We start from the raw sequence: 21,986 nt of genomic DNA on the forward strand, positions 1-21,986 counted from the left end.
GATTCACTTCCGGCGGCAGGAAGCGAAGCCATGGTGAGAAGGTGGTTGGCGGGAACCGCGGGAGGTGGTTCCCTTTGGGGGCCGTGGTGAGGGTTGGGCAGGCAGGCAGATTCCTGGGGTTCTGATTCGGAGAATCCGCGGTGGCGGTGGGGGGCGGTGAACCTCCGGCTTCGGTTAAGGCTTGCTGTGCCGCACTTCCTGCGCTCGGATCGTGTGGGCGACAGTAGCGCTCTCTGAAATTCACTGAGCTCTGTCCCCGTGCGTCAGATCCTCGGGTCCGCCAAGTGCGTTCGAGGTCTTTGAAACCATTGTCTCATTTGGTTTGTCGTGAGTCCCTTTTGTGAAACGCGAAGAAACCGAGGCCCAGAGAAGTGGAGGAACTTGCCCGAGGAGCCACACAGCTTGTGTGTGTAGGAGCCAGGGTCGGAACCCAGATCAGGCCCCCAGGCCAGGAGCATCTTTCACTGCTCTCCTCGAGGTGTACAGCCGTGCACCTGATAAAACCCTTGTGCTGCGGGTTGGCGCCTCCCTCCGCGCCCGAACTGGGCTCAGAAAACAGCGCTCCCCCTTCAGGACCGAAGATGATGCTTTAACCTGACAGAGAATCGGGAGGTTATTAGAAGTATGGCAGGGATTTGTTATCCTTTAGGACATTGGTTCCTGCTGGGGAAAGTGCTCCCACGGCCTTATGCATTCAGTGCCCAGCCCAGAGTTGCCGTCGCTGGGTATTTGTTGAATGAATGAAGGCTCTGCCACCTTTCTCGTACCTCTTTGGACTGCCCGAAGGAAAGAGGGCCAGTTTGAGAGTCAGACCGTGCCCCGCTCACTGGCTGTGTGTCTTTGGGCAAATTTCTGACCTTCTCTGTGTTTAGTTTCCTCAGTGGTAAAGTACAGGGGACCCTTGAACAATTCGGGTTTGAACTGTGTCCGTCCGCTTTTGTGTTGATTATTGAAAATAAATACATTGGAAAAATTTTTGGAGATTTGCCGTAATTTGAAAAACCCGGCAGATGAACCGGGTAGCCTAGAAATAAACAGAAAAAATACAAACGGTATGTAATGAATGCCTAAAATACAGGTAGATACTAGTTTATTTACTACCATAGTATACGCAAGTTTGTTCTAGAAAGTTTGTCAGAATGCACACAGAGACTTGGAGAACTGTACATGGCATCATTCATAGTCGAGAGAACCAGAAACATGAAGTTACAGTGTTAAATCCTAACTGCATAAAATTAACTGCAGTACATGCTGTACTACTGTAATAATTCCATAGCCATCCCCTGCTGCTGTTTCGGTGAGCACAGGTTTAGTATGTGCTTCACGCGGTGTGTGCTGCTGATCATCTCCGTGTTAGCACTTCGTCACTAGTAAATTGCGAATGGCAGTAAAAAGTGATCCCTTGGTTCTCGCGTATTTTTCACCGTGTTTAGTGCCATATCGTAAACCTTGAATAACACCATGGGACCCACACGAAATGCCGCTAGTGGTTCTGTAAGTGCTCCCAAGAAGCAGAGGAAAGTCATGACATTACAAGAAAAAGTTGAATTGCTCGATATGTACTGTAGATTAAAGTCGGCAGCTGCGGTTGCCTGCCATTTCAAGATGAATGAGTCCAGCGTGAGGATCATTGTAAAAAAAGAAAAGAAAATCCACGAAGCCGTTGCAGCAGCTACACCAGCAGGAGTGAAGACCTTGCACTTTTTGTGAGATACTTTTTTATCTCGTTTTGAAAATGCAACTTTTATGTGGGTGCAGGATTGCTATGAGAAAGGCATCCCTATAGATTGTAATAAGATCTGAGAAAAAGTCGTTATATGACAACCTGAAGCAAAAGGAAGGCGAAGGAATTAAAGCGGGAGAATTTATTGCCAGTAAAGGATGGTTTGATAATTTTAGAAAGAGGTTTGGCTTAGAAAATGTCGAGATGGCAGGAGAAGGAGCTTCTGCCGACCCAGAGGCCATTGATAAGTTCCCATGTCAAGAGCTCCTAGACTGCATGCCAGAGGAGTTAACCAAAGGCGCCTCGGTGGACACGAGAGCTTCTGGACCAGTGCCACATGCGGAAGACGTAGAAGAAGCAGGGCCAGAAAACAAGTTGACGTTAGACAACCTGGCAGAAGGTTTTCGATTATTCAAGACGGCCTTTGACTTCTTTTACAACATGGACCCTTCGTGATCCGGGCACTGAGACTCAAGCTGGTGATGAAAGAGGGCTTGGTGCCATCCAGAAATATCTTTAGAGAAATGAAAGAGCAGAAAAGTCAGACAGAAATTACGATGTATTTCCGTACAGTTAGGCTGAGTGTGCCTGCCTCGCCCGCCTGCCCTTCCGCCTCCTCCACCTGTCCCACCCCAGCACCCCTGAGACCACAAGACCAGCCCCTCTGCCTCCTCATCCTCAGCCTACTCAGCAGGAAGGTGACAAGGATGAAGACCTTCCCGCTGACTCGCTTCCCTGTAATAAATAGTGAAGAGTCATTGTGGTGTACTGTTAAACTTCCCTGTTGTGTGTGTGAGCGAGTGTCTTCATGTGGAAATCTACTAACTGTACGCCAAGAACTGTAGGGGACGGTTTGTGCCATCATCCTCTGCCTGGGCATTCACCCTGTAGAACATGCGCAAGAGGCCTTTGGAAGTGGGTAGCCTGTCCTTAGAGGCTGTCAGATGAGTACTATGTAATATCAAAATAACTGTGTTCTTACTGTTTGGTAACACTTTATGCCATCAAAGATTTAATTACCTTGCAGTATGCCCCTTACCTCCCTCTCCCCCCGCCCCCGTAATTGGAGAAAATGCATATCAGTCTATCATCAGGGCTAAGTGGTTTTTTAAAAAAAGGAACAGTGTTTCCTATACTGTATTCTGAACCTGACAGTAATACTGTATGCTATAAGAATTTTATAAGGGTTCATTCATTAGTGTACAGAGCAGGCTCCTGGGAAACAGTAGTATCGATTACTCTAGGCTGCCTGTAAAGCAACCCCATTACTGCCACTTTGTTTCCAGTCCATGAATCATTGTTCTTATAAATAAATAGGAATCTCCCTCGTGTCAGTAACACAGATACTATGTACCGTGTTTTGTGTCCTCTAAGACAGTGTTGATGTGGGTACTGACAGTTCATTTAGAAACAAGGTAAACTTAATGGTACCGATAATACAATACTGTAAATGTATTTTCTCTTGTGGGTTTCTTTTTTGTTTCTTCTCTTGTGGTTTTCTTATTCACATTCTTTTCTCTAGCTGGTTTTATTCTAAAAACGCACGTGTAACAACACATGGTTTAATCGACTTATCAGTAAGGCTCCTGGTCAACACTATGCTATCAGTCGTTGAGTTTTTGGGGAGTCAGAAGTTACAGGTGGATTTTTGACTGCATGGGGGGTTGGTGTCCTGAACCCCTGCAGTGTTCAAGGGTCAACGGTCATGGCACCGGTCTTGCACTGCCTGTGTGAAGCTCACGTAAACTTAAGGCATCCTTCCCTGTGTCTCTGCTATAATCGCAACCTCACAGGACTGGTGGGAGCCTCTGGGTAAGGGGCTCTGCCCATGTTTATTTTGTGATCAGCGTGGTTGAGTTCTCAAGAGCAACGGTGTCCTGTCTCCCTTCCAGGCTGCCCTCCTGCGAGCTGTGCCACGGTTGGGAGGCCCAGCTGCCTGGAGAAGGCCTGTGTGCGGGCTGTGGTGCCGCACCGGGCAGGATCCTGGGAGGTGGATGGGGAACAGGACCCCCACCCCGAAGGAGAAGCCTGCAGGCACGGATGCGGAGCAGTTCCGGATGGTCTATCGGTTCGATGCTATCCGAGTCTTCAAGTACCTGTCCCGGCTGAAGGTGACGCAGACGGCGCTGACGCTGCTGGCCCTGCCGCCTGGCTTCTATGGGTACTCGCACGGCCTCGTGACTCTCGGCAACTTGGGCCTGGCGGGTGGGGTAGCCGGCTTCGCCCTGGCCATGCTTTTCTGGATGAGCCACTTCTTCCGGAGGCTGGTGGGCATCCTGTATGTGAACGAGGCGGGCACTGTGCTGCGGGTAGCTCACCTGACCTTCTGGGGCCGGCGGCAGGACACGGACTGGCCCGTGGCCGATGTGATCCCCCTGACGGAGAGCAAGGACCGGCCCCAGGAGCTGTTCGTGCGCATCCAGCAGTACGGCGGGAAGCAGACCTTCTACCTCAGCCTGCGCTACGGACGCGTCCTGGACAGAGAGCGTTTCACACAGGTGTTTGGGATACTGGATGCCCTCAAGTGAGCTGGGAGCCGGGCCTCCGGGTGGCCCATCTCCAGCAGGAAGGCCAAGGGTGTGGGTGAGGCCACAGAGTGGGATCAGGCCGCTGGAGATCTTGCCAGGGCCTCGAAGCCCTTGTCTTTTGGGATGAGGAAATTATGGGGCAGGAGCTAGTGACTGGGTTTAGGAGAGAGGTCCTTAGTACAAATTCTTACTGTATTTGTGTGCGACATTCAGCCAGATAATGGCCGGAAGTTTCTGTTAACCGCCAGTTCTTGGATGAAGCTACGTCGGGTTCACTCAAGCGGTGCTGTGCTGTCACTCAAGCGGTGCTGTGCTGAGAAATCGGGAGGCGGGGAGGTGTGCGGTGGGGAGCCCAGGATTCGGAGTGAGAACGCTTGGGCGCTGTCAGTTCTCAACTCCCGGTCTTGCAGCAGGTTATAAAGTCTCGCTGAACCTTGGTTGTCACGTGGTGACATCCGTGAAAGGGAAAATCCTGCTTCTCACATGGGACGGGTGTGAGAATAAACAGTAAATGTCAAGGTCAGTGCAGAGGTCAGGGTGTGCTGCAAGGCTTCCGGGCAGTCGGGAGGGTTGTCCCGAGCCCTGTGCCTGGCCCCCTCAGGGGCTCACCCCGAGAAAGGACTGGGAAGAAGCCTAGATAGAGGTGGGTCGTTTGACCCCGCCGGGATGGTGACTGCACAGCGACCGGGACAGGCGTCGGCCCGGTGAGCACAGCACTCCTGCCAAGATTGTGTTCGCCACCCAGACGTCTGAGGGCCCTCCTGTCGGAACGCTCTGCGATGTGATAAAGTGAGATGACCTGTATTCTGGTACCTTGTTTTATAAACCGAAGCGGATTATATGCACTGCCCTTCCCTGCAGTTAGTGCTGCATGTGTGTTGCACAGTCTGTAACAGTACCGAGGAGGGAAGGCGTGATCTCTCTTATTCTGCCTCTCAGAAGTCAGTAACTACATGTTTTGTTGTGCGGACTTCTAGCCTTTTTTATTGTAAAATATACAGAATGTAAATTTATCCTTTTCCCATTTTCTAGTGAACAGTTTAGTGATACCGAGTATGCCTACAGCATTGTGCAACCATCACCTCTGTCCATTTCCAGAACTTTTTTGTCATCCCAGGGAGGAACTCTATTCCCATTAAACATGACTCCCCATTCCCTCCTCCCCCGGTCCTTGTAACCACTCATCTGCTTTCTGTCTGTGTGGATCGGCTTATCCTGGACATTTGGTGTAAACGGAATCATACGCCCCGTGGTGTGTGCTGTCTGGCTTCTTTCGCTTGCCATCCTGTTTCTGAGGCGCATCTGGACTATAGCATGTGTGAGCTTCATTCCTTTTTGTGGCTGAAGAACGTGTGTAGACCGTATTTCGTTTATCCACCGCTGATGGACATTTGGATTGTTTCCAGCGCTTGGCTCTTGTGACTAATGCTGCTGTCGTCATGGGTGGACAGAAATCTGAGGCCGTGCTTTCGGGCCTTTCGGGTGTGTGCTGAGAAGTGGGATTACTGGATCCTGTGGTAGCTGCGTTTACCCTTGTGAGGAACCGCCAGGCTCTCCCACAGTGGCTGTGTGGTCTTACATCCCCCCGCCTCGCGTGAGGGTTCCAGTTTCTCCGTGTCCTTCTTTTGGATGATCGGCGTCCTAGCGGGCATGAAGTGCTGTCTTCCTGTGCTTTCGGGCTTTTCTAAAAATGTGGGTGTTATCCTGCACCTGGAATTGTTCGGTTTTTTTGCTTCCCAATAAACATGACTATCTTAGTGGGAAACCATCGCAAATATTCTGTCACAAGAAAATAAAAGCCTTGTAACAATGTGAGATGTCTGATGTTAACTAACCATATTGTAGTAGTTTTGCAATGGATACATACGGAAATCATTACGTTGTACCCTAAGTTGATACAGTGTTACATGTCAGTTATAGCTCAGTAAAATGGGGGGAAACAGTAGGCAGCACACCTTGCCTAAAACACAAGGTGCAGATAATTTGATTTTTTCCTTTAAATACTCTGTGTGAAAACAAATTCAGAAATTGCAAAACACCCCACTGAGTGCTTGTAGCTGGTTCTTTAGTCTTTAGTACTTAAGTCATTTTCATTTTTACAAAAGAATGTGGCGTATGAGGGGCGCCTGGGTGGCTCAGGCTGATAAGCACCTGACTTGATTTGGGCTCAGGTCATAATCTCAGGGTCATGAGGTCGGGCCCCACGTCCCTCTCTTTCTCCCACCACCACCCCCTGCTCTCCCTCCCTCCCTAAAAAATTACATGGCATATCAAATGAATGGAGAGCGAGCCTTCTCTGGTAGACTGAAAACGGCATTTTTGAGAAAAGTCGCTAACATGAAAGAAGTTCAGTTTTCTTAGTTAATTTATTCCATTTCACAGACGCAGATAACACCTGTAACCCAAGACTATTCCTTCAGGCTTCCGGATCAGCCCTTCATTCTGTCCAGATCTCTTGTGCCAGGCCCTGCTCAGCACTGACCATAAAAAGGGGGATTTGGGTCCATCTCCGGGGGAGTCTGGGAGAGGAAGGACAGCCAGGAAACCAGGGCACATGTGTATTTAGGTAACTGGGAGCAGTGAGGGGGAGCGGGTCGCCATGAAGAGGAGGCAGGGCCCAGAGCAAGAGCGGCGTGCACGTGCTGGGGCCGACCCTGATTTGATCCGAAGTGCTAGGGAAAGCCTGGAGGGTCAGAGCGAGAATGGGGGAAGGAAGCGTGGGAGCTTTTATATTTATATATTTTTAAAGACTTGATTTATGTGATAGAAAGAAGGCACAGCCTGGGGGGAGGAACAGAAAGGGAGAGGGAAAAGCAGGCTCCCCACTGAGCAAGGAGCCTGTTGGGGGCTCTGTCACAGGACCCTGGGCTCCTGATCCGAGTCAGACACTTGACCGACTGAGCCACCCAGGTGCCCCAAAGTGTGGGATCTTTTAGAAACAAGAAGAAACGACACTTTGTAATTCGTGTTCAGTTGTAGTTAAAGATGCAAACATAATGGTCGTAGGCTTGTGGATTTGATTCCTGCGGTTGGCGACCCTGGTCTGGGGAGTGTGGTAGTGTCCCTCAGGTGTCCGGGGACACTGGGCACCCACCGGGCGGGCAGAGCTGTGGTCTTCCCAGACATAAGGGCTCTGCATGCAGGAGCCCGAGCCCTGACCCAGAGCCTGGGTGTGCATCTGGGTGTCCCGGGGGCCACCAACCAATTCACAAGCACTGGCTCTGTCTTCAGGGGAAATGCCATGTTCCACTGACTTCTTGTTTTAGGGGGACTCAAAAATCCGACCACAAGCGGACCACTTCTCCCCCTGTGCACCCGCCGTTCTGATCCACGCCATCCTCATGTCTCCCCGGGGCTGTTGCAACCTGCTGCTGCCATGATCCTTCCCCTGCTAGAGTCTGTTCTCACAGCAGCCAAAGCGATCCTTTGTTTTTGTTTTAGTTTTTAAAGATTTATTTATTTAGAGATAGAGCACGGGTAGGAGGAGGGGCGGGGGAGAGGGAGAGAGATTCCTCAAGCAGACTCCCCACTGAGCATGGTACCCCAATGTAGGCTCCATCCCAGGACCCTGAGATCACCAAAGTGATCCTTTATTTTATTTTTATTTTTGAAGATTTTTTTCTCTATTCATTGAGAGCCGGGGGAGCAGGAGAGGGAGAGGGAGAAGCAGACCTCCCACTGAGCAGGGAGCCACTTAACCGACTGAGCCACTCAGGCACCCCTATAAAATGTCTTAAGAGGTATTAATGATTTGACTTTGACCTCATTAAAGACAAGAATTAACTCAACCCCTGATCGGTCTAGTTGTAAGCTATTACCTGAGTGAACCTCACTCCTGGAGATTCTGGTTGTGTTCGGGATGGGTCCCCAGAATCTTTTTGACAAGCTTGACGCTGATTCTGAAGTGCAGCCAGGCTGGGAATTTCAGAAATAGACTATTGGGATAGAAAACGCTAGAGTAACTCATTCCTGCAGACTTCGTGTTCCTGGGATTCTCAGCTCTGGCCCCATGTGCAGAATCACCTGGAGAGCTTGGTAAAAATATGGTTGCCCGGGGGCGCCTGGGCAGCTCCGTCAGTTAAGAGTTTGCCTTTGGCTCAGGTCACGATCCCAGGGTCCTAGATGGATCCCTGCATTGCACTCCTTGCTTAGCAGGGAGCCTCCTTCTCCCCCTGCTTGCACTTGCTCTCTGTCAGATAAATAAAATCTTTAAAAAAATATACCATTGCCTACACCTGTGACCAGGCATTGCTATTCAGGGTTTCTCAGGTGATTCTCACGTGTAGCCTCGGTTGACGGTCGCTGCCCTGAAGCATCACACACTGGAGGTGAGAGCCGTGTTCTCACCAGCTGTGGCAGGAAAGAACCTCCATTTCCGTGGATTGTCTGCTCACAGGGCACCAGCAGAGGGCACACAGCACATGCGTTGTTCCATCTTCCCGAGCCGGAACCGCAGATCTGCACTTGACCACCCAAGGGCTCCTGCGGCACACCAGGAGGGCGGTATCTGGGAGGTGTCCAAACTCACCTGTGTGCAACGCCTGCGGATTCTGGTAGATGCTGGTATTTGAGAGAGAGAGAGAGCACCGAGAGAGAGGGAGAAGCAGACTCTCCGCTGAGCAGAGGGTCTGACATGGGGCTCGATCCCAGGACCCTGAGATCATGACCGGAGCTGAAGACAGAGGCTGAACCAACTGAACCACCCAGGCGCCTTTGGGGTATCTGTATTTTTATGCTTCCTAGGTAATTCCAAGGCACCCCAACTTTTGAGACTCACTGGGATTTACCCTTCCTGAAGGCCATGCAGATAATAAAGCATCTGCTCTCAGGAGATACAAGTGATCCTTAGATACATGGGCGATTTGCCTCACTTTGGTGACAATGCCCACGTGATAATCTGATAGAAATACCCAAGCAGACTTAGGAGGGTGTTCACCGAATGTTCCTAATAGTAAAACGCATGAACAGCGGTGACAAAACTGGAAGTAAACTGAGTGTTTGTTAATAGGTAACATGGTGAATAAATGTTGGTAGAACCATACTACGGACTATTATATGGCCCTTCGAAAGAATGTTGGGGGGCACCTGCGTGGCTCAGTCCGTCGAGCATCCAACTCCTGGTTTCGTCCCAGGTCATGATCTCCCAGTCATGGAACTGAGCCCCGGGTCGGGCTCTATGCTCAGCGAGGAGTCTGTTTGAGTTACTCTCTCCCTCTGCCCCTGCCCACCATGCTCTCTCTTTAAATTAAATAAATACATCTTAAAAAAAAAAAAAAAGAATGAGGTTGAACTATATCTGCTGATGTGCAAAGGTAACCATAGGATAATGATAAGTGGAAAAAGCAAGCCACAGAACAGTACAGTTTCGTGTGGTCTTGTTTTTGCGTTTGTATAAACGGTCTAGGTTCTAATTTGTTCACAGTGGTTACGGTCGGAGGTGGGGCGGGTGGACAGGACGGAGGGCAGATGTCCACATTAAACTTTGTAACCTTCTAATACCGTTTTTAAGTTTTTATGACAGAGCATGTTGTCTGGCTTAACAGATGAAGAAAAATGCTGTAAAAAAATGTCTCTTTCAAGTTAACTCTTTAGGTGAAGGGAAGTTTCTCCACTTTGAATTCCCATTCTGGACTTGGAAGCTGAGCTGATGTCGGGAAATCGTGGAGATCGTGGGTGACATGGTCACATTTGTCCCTTCTAGAGTGGTTTTCCTGCCTGTCTGCTGAGACCCGTCTGAACTCTGGGCGCCTCCGTGCCCTGGGCTGGGTATAATTTAGCTGCAGGGGATGGGGTGGTCTGTACCACAGCCGTTTCCATACATTACTTGCTAGGGACTGAAGGTGTATCCCCCCGCCCCTGCCGTAAAATTCAGCTGTTGAAACCATAACCCTCGTGTAGTGGTGTTTGGAGGTGTGGGGCCTTTGGGAGATGATTAGGGTCCCCGTGATGGGATTAGGACCCTTACAAATAAAGAGGCTTTGTATGTGTATGCCCCCAGGAAGACCATGTGAGGACACGGGGGGAAGAGGTCCTGACTAAGAACCTGACCGTGGACTTCCAGCCTCCAGAACTGTGAGAAATACATGTCTACCATTTAAGCCTTCCAGTGTATGATTACTGGGGAGGTCCCCAAGGGGGTATGTCTGCCAGTTGATGCTCGAACTGGCTCCGGGCTGTCGAAGGTTCTTCAGCCCCTCCCCTGTCCTTGGGATGTGGATTCCACCTGACTTCTCTGTTTCCAGAAGTTGCCCAAGGACACAGCCTTAACACAGGGATGTGGTGTTGAGCCCATCCGCGCAGTAGACGCCAGTGAACCCAGTGAAGGCCTCTTAAGGTTTTGGCAAGCGGGTCTGGAGAGCGTCTCATCTTGCAGCCGCCGGGGACAGGGCTTGTAAGTTAAATTCCCTTATTACCCCGGCCACCTGCCCATCCGGGGTGGCTTGCCTCTCTCTCCGGTCTCGCCCTGCCCCACCGTGTATGGGGCCAGTTCCAGGATGCACCTGGGGAGCTCACAGGGGGTTGTAAGCCAGCAGTGGTATTCCTTCGTAGCCACCTGCGCACACAGACGTGGTCCCCTCGAGCACAGTGAGGTCGGCGCTAGTCAGGGGCATTCACGGTGCACGCAGCTGGGAGCGAGGGTCCCACCTGCGCTGCTTATCAAAGGTAAGACTTCGACCATGTCCACGTTCAGTGCACTCCCCAGCACCGATGCGGTGGGCTCTGCTGCTTGCAGGGGTGGGGGCGATCTGGGGTAAACTGCCCGGATGGCCAGGGGTGGGAGCTTTCCTTTCACTGCTGCTTTGTGACTTCAGGACTTGGGAGTCCCCACATGGAAAGCAATAAGGTCCCTTTGAACCCCAGGCAGAGTCCAGCTTTTATGGCTTTGTTTTGATCCTGTGGCATTCAACTATAAAATCCTGCCCAATTAATCAGGCAGGGCCCATACCATCTGGCCGTGTTTGTACCAGCTCTGGTGACAAAACATCCATTTCACTGATTAACCGTTGAGATACACTCCGGGACTCGGCCGTATCCGCTTCAGGAAGTAGACTTAATATCTATGGGTGGGAACTTAACATTGACAGAAACAGACCGTTCAGAAATAGAACCATAAGTGAGACGCTGTATGTCCTGCCACGTTGTAGCTGTGACCAGCTAGAGAAGGTCTCTCTGTGCCTTGGGTTCTTCCTGTGGGAAGCAGCAATGACCGTAGCACCCACCTAGGCTGGCTGGGGGGACTGACTTACTACCCGGAATACTCTTGAAATAGTGCTTGGTCCAGGGCAGCATTTGATAAATGCTAGCGAGCATTACTATTAGCACCCCCCTTTTGCCGGGGAGGATCAGAGAGGGAAGGGACTTGCTCAAGGTCACCCAGCTAGAAAGTAGCAGAGTTGGGTCATTCCCCTGCAGTGTCCTGCCTCCCCAGCACCAAAGGAGAACAGAAAGTAGAAAGCAGTGTCTGTTTTTAACGAAGAGTATTTGGGAGCACCTGGGTGGCTCAGTGGGTTAAGCCTCTGCCTTCGGCTCAGGTCATGATCTCAGGGTCCTGGGATCGAGCCCCGCATTGGGCTCTCTGCTCGGCAGGGAGCCTGCTTCCCCCTCTCTCTGCCTGCCTCTCTGGCTACTTGTGATCTCTCTCTCTCTCTCTGTCAAATAAATAAATAAAATCTTTAAAAAAACAAAAACAAAGAGTGTTTGACTGTGAGGTTTTGGTACCCTCTACCACCCACTTTAGGAAGTTACGTCAAGAGCACATATGAATGCCGACCAGTTCAGGTTGACTCTACAAGGCGGGTGGGCAGGCTGGCAGCTAGGCTGGCCACAGGAAAGGTCCTGGAGTGGAAGACAGTCCCTGCCTGTACCTGATCCTAACCCGACTGCATGTGTGTAGGCACACATCTGTTTATACACTAAGAGACCATCTTTCATACACCCGTGTGTTTCAAATCCTGGCTTTCAAGCAGTTCCCCCAACCTCTTTGAGATCTTTGAGGTTTGTCAGGAAAATTATAGGTTTGTCAGAAAATTCACATAGTAGATGCTCAACAAATGATTAACTGTCATTACTAGATGTGATTATTTTAAAAACACATTGAATGGTAAATCTTGCCGTCCAAGAAAATTCTTTTATAGACATGTTGGGTGTTCAAGGTAGAGGAAACCTGGAAAACCACAGATCCATACCTTGGTGTTACAGGTGAGAAAAGTCAGAGCCACACAGTGTCACTGACACAGCTGGGAAAATTAGTGAAGCGGGGGCCCACGATCCCCGTTCCAGGTCGGGCCACCAAGTCATCTTGACTGTCCTAGATTCCTGACTGGTCTCTCGGCCTCCCCGTCCTTTACAGGAGCACTCAGCATGGTGGGTGACCTCCCCACCCCGCACCATAGCGTGGAAATGCGGTGCCTCTGAGCAGGGCGGGGAAGGCCCTCTATAGCTGAGCCTGCCTGTTTCTTTGGTCCACTCTCTGGCTCGTGCGGTCTCTCTGTGATCACATCACAGGATGCCTGTCCTTACCCTGTCTTTGTGCCTCTGGTTAGCTTTGTTCTCGGTCTGGACTGCCTTCCATCCTTCCTCAGAGTCACTGGAGCAGTCCCGCTCAACCTTGAAGATGGAACTCAGGGACCTAACTTCCAGCCCAACGTGGGACCAGCACTTCGTGCCTCTGTAGCATCTGGGGTCTGCCCGTATTCTGGTCCCCATGCTGGCTTGCTGTGACTTCTACCCCACCAGATGAGCTGAGTGTGAGGACAATGCCCTGTCTACCCCTGTGCCCCCATCACATGCTAAGTCCTCAAGCTCTGGTGACGTTAATGGGCTCACCGTGCTTCCTGAGCCCAAGGCAGACTTACATAGGCAGAGTAATCCCTCAAGACCTCCCTCAGTGGTATATAATAGGTGTTTAATAGGTACTTGTCAGACGATGACTTAACTAAACCGTTCCCAACCCCAAAAAGGCCACGTTCGTGCTCATGTTTCCATTATAAATTTTTTTAATTAAGAATACTGATTAACGCAGGAAACAGATTTAATTCACGGAATTGTGTATATGGTCATCAGTTACATTGTGACATGTTGATTTCTTTATCATTTATTGGCACTGTCAACAGAATACTGTAAACAAGATCACTTTGAATGTTTAAGTCGGTGGTGCTCCCACCTGGGGTTCTCTACCATGAGCTGATCTATGTATGTGTATATATATATATGTGTATGTAGAGAGACAGGCATAGATACACAGGTATATTAATGTGCACAACTTCGCATGGTTACTGAGTGTCAGTAAAAATTATTAAAAAACACCCATTTATTATAATAAAAGTGAGGATGTGCTAAGACTTGCTATTACAGGACCTTGTTTTCTGTAAAAGTAACAAGACTTGCTAGAGATAGTTAACTAAGGTCTATGGCACTGATGGGAGATGGATTCATTCCCAGACCGTTGGCCACAGAAGCACTCCGCGGGCCCCGCCCTAGTCAGCCACCTGTCGGCTGGGCTCCCCGTTTTTACCCACCTCTCCCCTTACAATCTTGAGCCCTGCCGAGAGTCTTTTCCTTGAACTTCTTCCAGCTATACCCCCACCCCCAAAAGAGGATGCCTCAGGAACTCGTGTGATGCCCTGAGCCAACAAGATCGTGTTGAAAAATGGCTTAAAAAGTTTCACGCGAAGGAACTTCCCTTGGTAAGGAGTGAGTAAGTCTGGAAGTGCCTTTCCAGGTAGAACGATTTCATTTCTCCATGATTGCCCCATGAGAGAGAACAAAATGCCTATAGCCACTCTCTCTACCGAAAGAGTCGAGTTTCGGGTTGCGCCTTGGCTTGAAAACCTTTTGGACTCCGGGGACCTTACTGCCGTTTGCACCCAATGCTAAGGTTCTCCAGAGAAAGCCTACTTATGCCAATAAATGAATTAGGGTTTGGTTTGCATCTGGTTTGTTAAATAAGGCCTTGACTCTTGGAATATTGCCTGTGGAATCTGGGAAGGTATGAGACCATGAACTGGTGTGTCTTTGAACGTGCTGTCCCCTCTTCTGCAACACTTCTCCTTCCCTTGTCTGCTTGGAGAACTCTGGCTCATTCTACCAACCCGTGCTCAATGTTACTTTCTCTCCGAAACCTCCTGAGCCTGCCTGCCACTCCCTCTGACTTCCCGACGTTCTCATACATCTGTCACAGCACTTGCCACTTGGCTTGGTTTTCCGGTTGAAGAATTTTGTCCCCAGTGAGATGGGAGTCCCTTGACAGCAGGGACCGTGTTGTATTCCTAGTGCTTAGCACTGGGCCTGGGACAGGGGAGGGACTTAGTGAAAGTTCCGTGAAGGAATGACAGAATAAACAGACGGACATATGAACGAGTGGTACCCTTCACAGAGAGGGGGGCAGACACCTCCGTTCAACCGGCAGAGCAGACAGCCTTACACTGACACAAGTCCTCCTGGAAGGCCACGGTTAGCACAGACCACAAGATGAGGCGTGCACCAGAAGCCACAGATCTGACCGCGTCTGTTTCATACGCACTGTCTTTTCTTCTCGACAAACATAGGTCGAGGACCACTGGGGAGAGTGGAAGCAGAAAAGAAAAAGAAACCACCACCACCCGTTTGAGGTCTTGGGACGATTAGTTATTAGAAGAGCAAAGAGCCGAACTGAAAATCTTGCTGTGTCCAGCTCCCAAGACAGCCGAGCAGGCAGCGGGAGGTGGAGCGCTTCCCTCGCGGCCTCTGAGTCTGCCCACTCCGCACCAGTCCGCCGCTGCGGGACAACCAGAGGCTCTCCGTAGGAGCATCGGAAGTCTGATCGGTTCCAAGACTGTCTCGCTTCCAGAAGAGGCCCCTTGGCCTCCACTACCGTCCAACTCAGCATTTAACTCTCATCTGCCTGGTAAGCTACGTCCTCCTCTCTGTCAGGAAAGTCTCTAATCTGGAGTGGCCAGTACAGGGAAACCACCTGGAACCAACAGGCCATCTTTTCTGCATGGTGCTCTGGTGCCTGGAGTTTCACGGTGCTACCCTCAGGAAGAAATCTAGCTTAGCAACCAGTTCTCCGTGCTGGAGGGCTTCGCACAGCTCTGCCGTCTAGTGAGGGCTGCTCCAAAGGGGAGTAGAGAAAGAGCCCCTGGGGCGAGGGGTCCACGGGTCAGACTCCAGATGCCCAGGGGGACAGGGGGAGGTGGCTCTGCTGCCCAAGGCCCTGGGCTTCCGCTCCCGGGCCACTGGCCTGTGCTTCTGACCTTTTGGCTCCTGTGTGTCCCCGTGGATGCTCAGGGGACACACTGGGATCCCAGGTCTGGGATCACATTTAACAGAGGGGACAGAGTCGGGGGAATGGAAGGTGGTGAGTAAGAAGTGCCGGTGATGCCACCCAGGGAGTCTCCAAGGCCAAGCCCCGTCAAGGACGGAATTCACAGTTTAGAGGATGCCCAGATACACTGAGTGGAGCGACCCCTTCCTGCACTGCAAGCTCCAGCCTAACGTTCCTACTGTCCTGCCTTTGTGTCATCTGTCCTGTCCTTCGCTGAACTGTGCATGGGACCTGCTCAGAGCCCCAGGCTGGGCGGGAGGGGGAGAGCATGCCTGTCTGCATCAGGCGAGGGGGGCCTGCATCCTTGATCACGCAATATGGCACTCAAGAGGGACCAGAACCCAGAAGCCCCCGCCACAGTCCGGGGAGCAGCCGTCATTCCTTTGCCTGGCTTCCAAAGAAACTCTTGGGGTCAAGGTGGGCACATATATGGCCAGGACCCTCATGGCCCTGCCGAAGACCATGTCCAGGGCTCACGCAGACTTTCTGGGCTCAGACCCATGTGCATCATTGGCTCTGCAGGGAGGAAAATCAAAACCAGCCCCTCCCGCCCGTCCCCTCCCCCTGAAGCCACCACAAACATCCCCTCCCCACAAAGAACCCTTCAGTTTACGCATTCGCCTCTGATACTTTAAGTGAAAACATGAATTAGGCAAACTAATCAATTTGACAACAGTTGAGATCGGGGCTTTCTCAGAGCACAGTGGAAATGGCTTCTTTACTTGAAGTCTGCTAAGATGTCGCTGAAAATATTGAGGAACAGGTGCGCGTGGTGATCCCTGAAGACCAGAGTGGGGCGGAACCGAACGGACTTGTCCCCGCAGCCTCCCAACACCACGCCTGAAAGCAGAGGCAGGAGGAGAGTCAGCGGCCTGGGCACAGAGCTGTGCCGTGGCCGCCGGGACGGGGCTACCTGCAGTGCATCTTCCTTCCGTCCGGCTTCCGTCTGTCCTTCCTCCCAGCCTGCCGGCCATTCTCTCTCTCCCTCCCACCTTCCCTTCCACCTCGAATGCCTGCTCTGCTGCCCCGGAACCAGGCCAGCTGAGGCCTGCCTTCCAGAAACTCGTGGTAGGGTCAGGAAGGAAAGCAGCAAACAGGGAAAGGACGGAGTACAGGCAGGCTGGCGGCAGGTGCGAGGGGCAGAGCTGTCACCACGGAGGGTTGGGCCTGCTGGTTTTAAAGGGTGTCTTCAGCACTGACTAGCCGGGTGTTCTGGTCAAGGTCTCGTCGTGCCCCCGAAACTCAGCTTTCTCTTCTTAAAGAGGAGGCGAGTTACCCCTGCTCCTCGGGAATTCTGAGAGGGAGCAGTGAAGGGGCCGTGTCTACGCTTGACCCATCTTAGGGCGTCCGATCACACACTCTGACCCCACTGTGCCTCTGCCATGGCTTCCCACGGCTCCGGAAGAAGCTGGGACTCTTCAATGGGCTCTGCAGGCCCACGTGACGTGGGCCCCGTGGCCCCTCCTCACACCCCGTTCCAGGGGCTTCTCTGCCTCTGTGGGCTCCATCCTGCCCCAGGTAACTGCACACGTCCCTCCCTGTGCCCGAATGCCCTTCCCCACCTTCACCTGGCCAGCCCCAACTCACCGGCTATACTTTAGGTAAAAGGCCTCTTCCTCGAGGAAGCCTGCCCTGATTTCCTGGTCTGACGCTTCCCCCCACCCCTGTTCCATCCTTAGCCCCTTTTCCTTCTTCCTAGGATGCAGAACTGCAACCGATGGTTTACAAAAAGCCATCTCACGTGTTCCCTGCATGCTAGACCTCGAGCTCCTTGAAGGAAGGGCCCCGATGGTCTAGCTCCTTCATCATCTCAATTGTCTCCTTTGTTGTGTAACTCACCTTCTCAGTGAATGTCTATCGAGTGAATGAATAAGGAAATCCCACTGGCCACCGTCCCTTCTTTTCCGAAAGAGCACTCGGACCGTTTTCAGCCCCTCGAACCCTCTGCCACCCTGTGCCCCACAGTGCACCCTCCCCAGGCAACCTGGATCCCTGATGCAGCTCAGCTTCCAGTCCTGCCCACTTACCTTTGTTTCTGGCCATTAAAATGAGTTTATTCCGTATGGTTTCATCGGGAGTGTCAAAGGAGCAAAAGGTGCCTCGTCCTCTCACTCTGCTGATGAACTGGGGGTACCGGGCCTGCAATGATGGGGGGAGGCCACGTCAAAGCCCATCACCCGGGCAGCAGCCGGGCTGTCACTGCGGCTCCTCACATTCCCCCAAGGTTTGGCCTTCGGGTCTCTACAGCTCCAGCGGGATGGCTGCGGGGTTATGGGCTCTGGCTCTGTACACATCCAGTCCCGAGTCCGAAACCTGCTCTGCCTCTCTCTCCTGAAGCACCCTGTAAGTGGCCCGTGCCTCAGTTTCCTCTTCTATAAGCTGAAGGATGTAAATGCTCTTGTCCCCCACAAGCCGTGGTGGGAATTTAGTGACCCAAGATTGGCACTTGGCAGGTGCTCAGAGGACGTCAGCCATCCTTATCAGAACTTCCAGAAAGGTGTGATTCTGGTAGGCGAGGAAGCTCATCACATTCCAGGCTCTGAGACTGGGTGCAGGGTTGAACGGTGCTCCCCTCCCCAATGTCACATCCACCTGGAACCTGTGAATGGGACCTTACTTTGAAGTAGAGTCTTTGCCAATGCAGTTAGCTAAGGGAAATCACACTGGATTAGGGGGGCCCTAACTCTAGGGATCAGCCTCCTTACAGGAGGGAGATCTGGACAGAGACGTGGGCAACAGCAGAGACGGGAAGAACGGAGGCAGAGGCTGGAATGCACACCCACAAGCCAGAGGACACCCGGGATTGCCGGGAGAGGTGTGGGGTGGATTCCCCCTCTGCGCCTCTGGAAAGGATCACTACATGTGCTGCTGTGTTACAGGTTTCAAGCTTCTGGTCTCCAGAACGGCTAAGAGAACCAGTTCTTGTTTTAAACCACCCAGCTTGTGGCCATTTGTTCCAGCAGCCCGAGGAAGCTACTGTAGTCACTGGGCACGGAAGACCTTGGTTCTTCCCCACTGCATTGTGGGGAAGGACAATCAACAGGGCATGTGCGACCGCAAATTATCTCAGGGCAGGGGCACCTGGTGGCTCTGTCAGTTAAGCATCCGACTCTTGGTTTGAGCTCAGGTCATGATGCTATAGTCGTGGGACTGATTCTCCCTAACCCTCTGCCCCGCCCCCCTGCATGTATGCATTCATGCTCTCTTTCTCCCTGTCAAATAAATAAATAAATAAATGTTATAAAAAACATAATCTCAGGGCAGCGGTGCAGAGCCGAGGGGCGAGTGTCATCTCCTTGGTGGAAAGTGGAGATAAAGCCATGTTCTGGTGTTAATAAGGGCCCGTATGGGCACCAGGCACTTACATGCATGGTCCACCAGCGGAGGAGGGCCCAGTGGGTCTCCACAGGTGGGGAAACTGAGGCTCGGAAGTCCCTGCAGCACTTCCTCTGCTTGTTCAGGCACCTGCTGACTGGCCGGAGGGTCTCAGCTGCTCTAACAGCCACACTTTACCCCTTGAGCGTCTGGGCCACCTGGGCGCCCCTAGAACATGGACTTCGAAGTCCACCAGAATCAGGTTCCAGCCCCACGGGCGTCATATGGAAGCTGTCTCACTTTGGACAAGCCAACAGCCCCTCCATGCCTCAGTTCCCTCACCTGTAAAACTGGGGTAGTAATGGTGGCTACACTCACCGCTGCTGGACTTTACCCCGCGGGTGTCCCCGAGCCCCTGTTCCAGGCCGGGCACGCAGCAGGTGCTCAATCACGCAGGCTGTTACCGCTACTGACCGACCCCCCCCCCTCCGCTGCCATCTCCCCTTGGTGGTTCTGCTCGGGTCACAGGCAACTGGACACTCCAGCTCCCAGCGGAAGGGCTCTTTGTGACTGTCAACCGGGGAGGGTCAGCGGACCTCCAGCTCCTGAGCGGGCTGTGCTCCCACTGTCCCCGCCCCATCTGGGAGAGTCCCGTGCACGCGCGCGCACTAAGTGAGGGGAGGGTGTCAGGCAGGAAGCATGACAGAAAAAGGCAAGCAATGATAACCGAGAGCCGTGTCGGCCCACGTGGCAGCCACGCGTGGCCTGAGATGTGGCAAGTGCAGGCGGAGCCACGCTGTCCGCGGAAGGTCTGGGCCGGGTTTCCAAGCCTTAGCGAATACAACATCCCACAGTGACTGTCTTCTGTATTGACAGTAGGCTGAAACCATCGTACGGACGTGATGGATTAAGTAAGACACATTATTGCTAACTTTGCCTCCTTCCTTTTTACTGTCAGTCTGCTTACGAGAACGTTTAAAATCACTTCTGTGGCTCGTCCCGTTAGACAGTGCTACTGTGGAGTGGTACGTGTGAGAGGACAGCAGCAACAAGGGACGAGGTGACGTGTCGGCAGGGAGTGTGAGTGGGGTGTGTTTGCAAGGCTTCCCAGAGGACGGATGCCTGAACTTAAGAGAGCCAGGGACGGGGAGTGGGGGAGGGACGGGCCCAACAGAAACAGAGAGCTTGGATGGTGCCCCGGAGGGTGGGGAGCCACGGATGGGGGAGCGCGAGGGGTACCTGGAGGTCCAGCAGCCCCGTCAGCAGGGCCTTCCCAGCATGCGCTGCATTGTTCAGCAGGTCCTCCCGCTTGATGATGTTGATGACCTCGGCCAGCAGCAGGTTCTTGGACGGGTCCCCCAGCCAGGTATTGAAGATCCGGTATGGCTGGAACGAGGCCCAGGGCGTTGGAAGGGTTCATACACAGACACACCCTGGAGGGGCCCCACTTCCCTCAGACACGTGTCCATCTTGGGAGGAGAAAAACTAGACCAACGAGCATCTACCAAAGCCCGGGAGGGTAACGCATGTCATCTCACTGAAACAGCTGCTACTGTTAGGGAGACCAAGTCGGTCCATGCCCTAGACAATCCCTCAGTCCTGGGGCAACCACGACAGTTGGCCCTTAACTACTTACAATCCTCATTTTCTAGACAAGGAGCCAAGGTTCTGAAAGGTTAAGTGATTTGTCCTGGAAAATACCGGTGGGGAGTCAGGAGTAGATTGGTGGCAGTCTGACTTACAATGACCGCTGATTTATTCCTCCATGAATTATTCAGGCGTTAGTGCAACTAACTAAAACACACTTCCTAGCCTCCCTTAGAGACAGGAGTGGACATGTGACCAGATCTTAGTCAAAGTGTTAGAAACAGAAATGTTGTGGGATTTCTGGGAAGGCTGCTTTATTAAGAAGGGGGCCGCTATGTCCTTTCCTCCTTTTTCCTTCCTACTGCCTAGAACTGATACGTGATGGCTGGAGCTCCAGCAGTGATTTTGGATCATAAGGCAATCTTGAGGGTGGAGAGCCCATGCAGGAATAGTGGAAAAAAAGATCCCGGGCCCCTGATGACTGTGTGTGTGTGTGTGTGTGTGTGTGTGTGTGTGTGTGTGTGTATGAGAACCCCTATGTATATCTGGCAGTACAGTGTACTGGTTTAGAGCACGGGCTCCTTGTTTGAATCCTGGCTTTGTCACTTAACAGGCTGTGTGACCTTGGACAGCTTAATTAACCTCTCCATGCCTGAGTTTTCATTGGCAAAATATGAGAGAAAAATGATACCTACTTGGTTAGATTGTTTTAAGGATTAAAAGGACATGAGAAGTACTTAAAATGGGGCCAGGCACAGAGCACATGCTCAGTTCAAAGCAGCAGCTATTAACAACATTATCCTATGGGCACACGGATATCAGGAGACTGACAGTGGGAATTGAGGAAGTTGCCCTGCACAGAGCTGGGTGATCATAACCGCTGGTTAATTACACTGGTAAGAAGTGGGTGTCAGGGGCCCTGTGTGACCTGGTAGGTGTCCACTCAGCTCCTGGTTTGGAGAAAGGAGTGGTGGGGAGCCAGGGTGGGTGGCTACTCACAGCATTGGGCCTGAACTCCTCCTTGTGGAAGAAGCCCCCAGTCATCATCTTCTTGCTGAAGGTCATCACGTCTGCAGGGTCGGCCAAGCCCCAGTGCTCGTGGGCCCAGAACTTGCCTGTGCAGCCCCCTCCCGTCTGGACCTCGTCCACCAAGAAGGCACAGCCGTGCTGGCGGAGATGGGAGAGGAGGAGCAAATCAACACCCACCACGTCGACCGGCATCCAGCCAGAGATGCACCGCTTTCTGGTCTGTGAACCAGGCCCCTGCTCCTGGGCCAAGCAGGTGCATCGGAGCTGGACCTGAACCTGTCCTCAGACTGCTGAGCTAGAATAGGACCGTAACATCGAGTACGCCCTAAACCCACGCCCAGCGACACTGGGTTCAGCTTCAGGCCCCAAGTGAGTCAGTGGACTTCCTCCACGGGCTGGCGGTCCCGGCAGAGAGGCCCAGGCCTGCCTCCCAGGCTCCAGCTGTCCCGTTTGCTAGTTCCACTCACCAGCCCGACCGCCGGTTACTGCGTACGTGTTT

The 21,986-nt window shown here is 52.2% G+C and overlaps 2 protein-coding genes across 3 annotated transcripts in view; one reads left to right on the plus strand and one right to left on the minus strand.

The window, feature by feature from the left end:
* Positions 1 to 11: 11 nt before the first annotated feature.
* On the plus strand, positions 12 to 6,065 carry TMEM186 (transmembrane protein 186). Its single transcript, XM_080830004.1, has 2 exons — positions 12 to 33; positions 3,616 to 6,065. The coding sequence occupies exons 1-2, from the start codon at positions 31 to 33 to the stop codon at positions 4,249 to 4,251; spliced, it is 639 nt and encodes a 212-aa protein (XP_080686130.1). The 5' UTR covers positions 12 to 30; the 3' UTR covers positions 4,252 to 6,065.
* The window catches only part of ABAT (4-aminobutyrate aminotransferase), a 94,122-nt gene continuing 73,379 nt past the window's right edge, over positions 1,244 to 21,986 (minus strand). Inside the window, exons 13-16 of one of the 2 annotated variants that reach the window (XM_080830003.1) lie at positions 21,458 to 21,625; positions 20,111 to 20,257; positions 17,584 to 17,695; positions 1,244 to 2,237 (exon numbers count right to left, since the gene is read on the minus strand). In XM_080830003.1, coding sequence (XP_080686129.1) covers positions 2,158 to 2,237; positions 17,584 to 17,695; positions 20,111 to 20,257; positions 21,458 to 21,625 — 507 coding nt within the window. In that variant the 3' untranslated portion in view covers positions 1,244 to 2,157. Of the gene's footprint in view, positions 2,238 to 13,232; positions 16,397 to 17,583; positions 17,696 to 20,110; positions 20,258 to 21,457; positions 21,626 to 21,986 lie in introns of those variants that run through there. The other variant, XM_080830002.1, reaches the window with a different exon arrangement.

This window comes from Martes martes, assembly GCF_963455335.1.
Source record: "Martes martes genome assembly, chromosome: 18".
Taxonomy (NCBI): Eukaryota; Metazoa; Chordata; class Mammalia; order Carnivora; family Mustelidae; genus Martes; species Martes martes.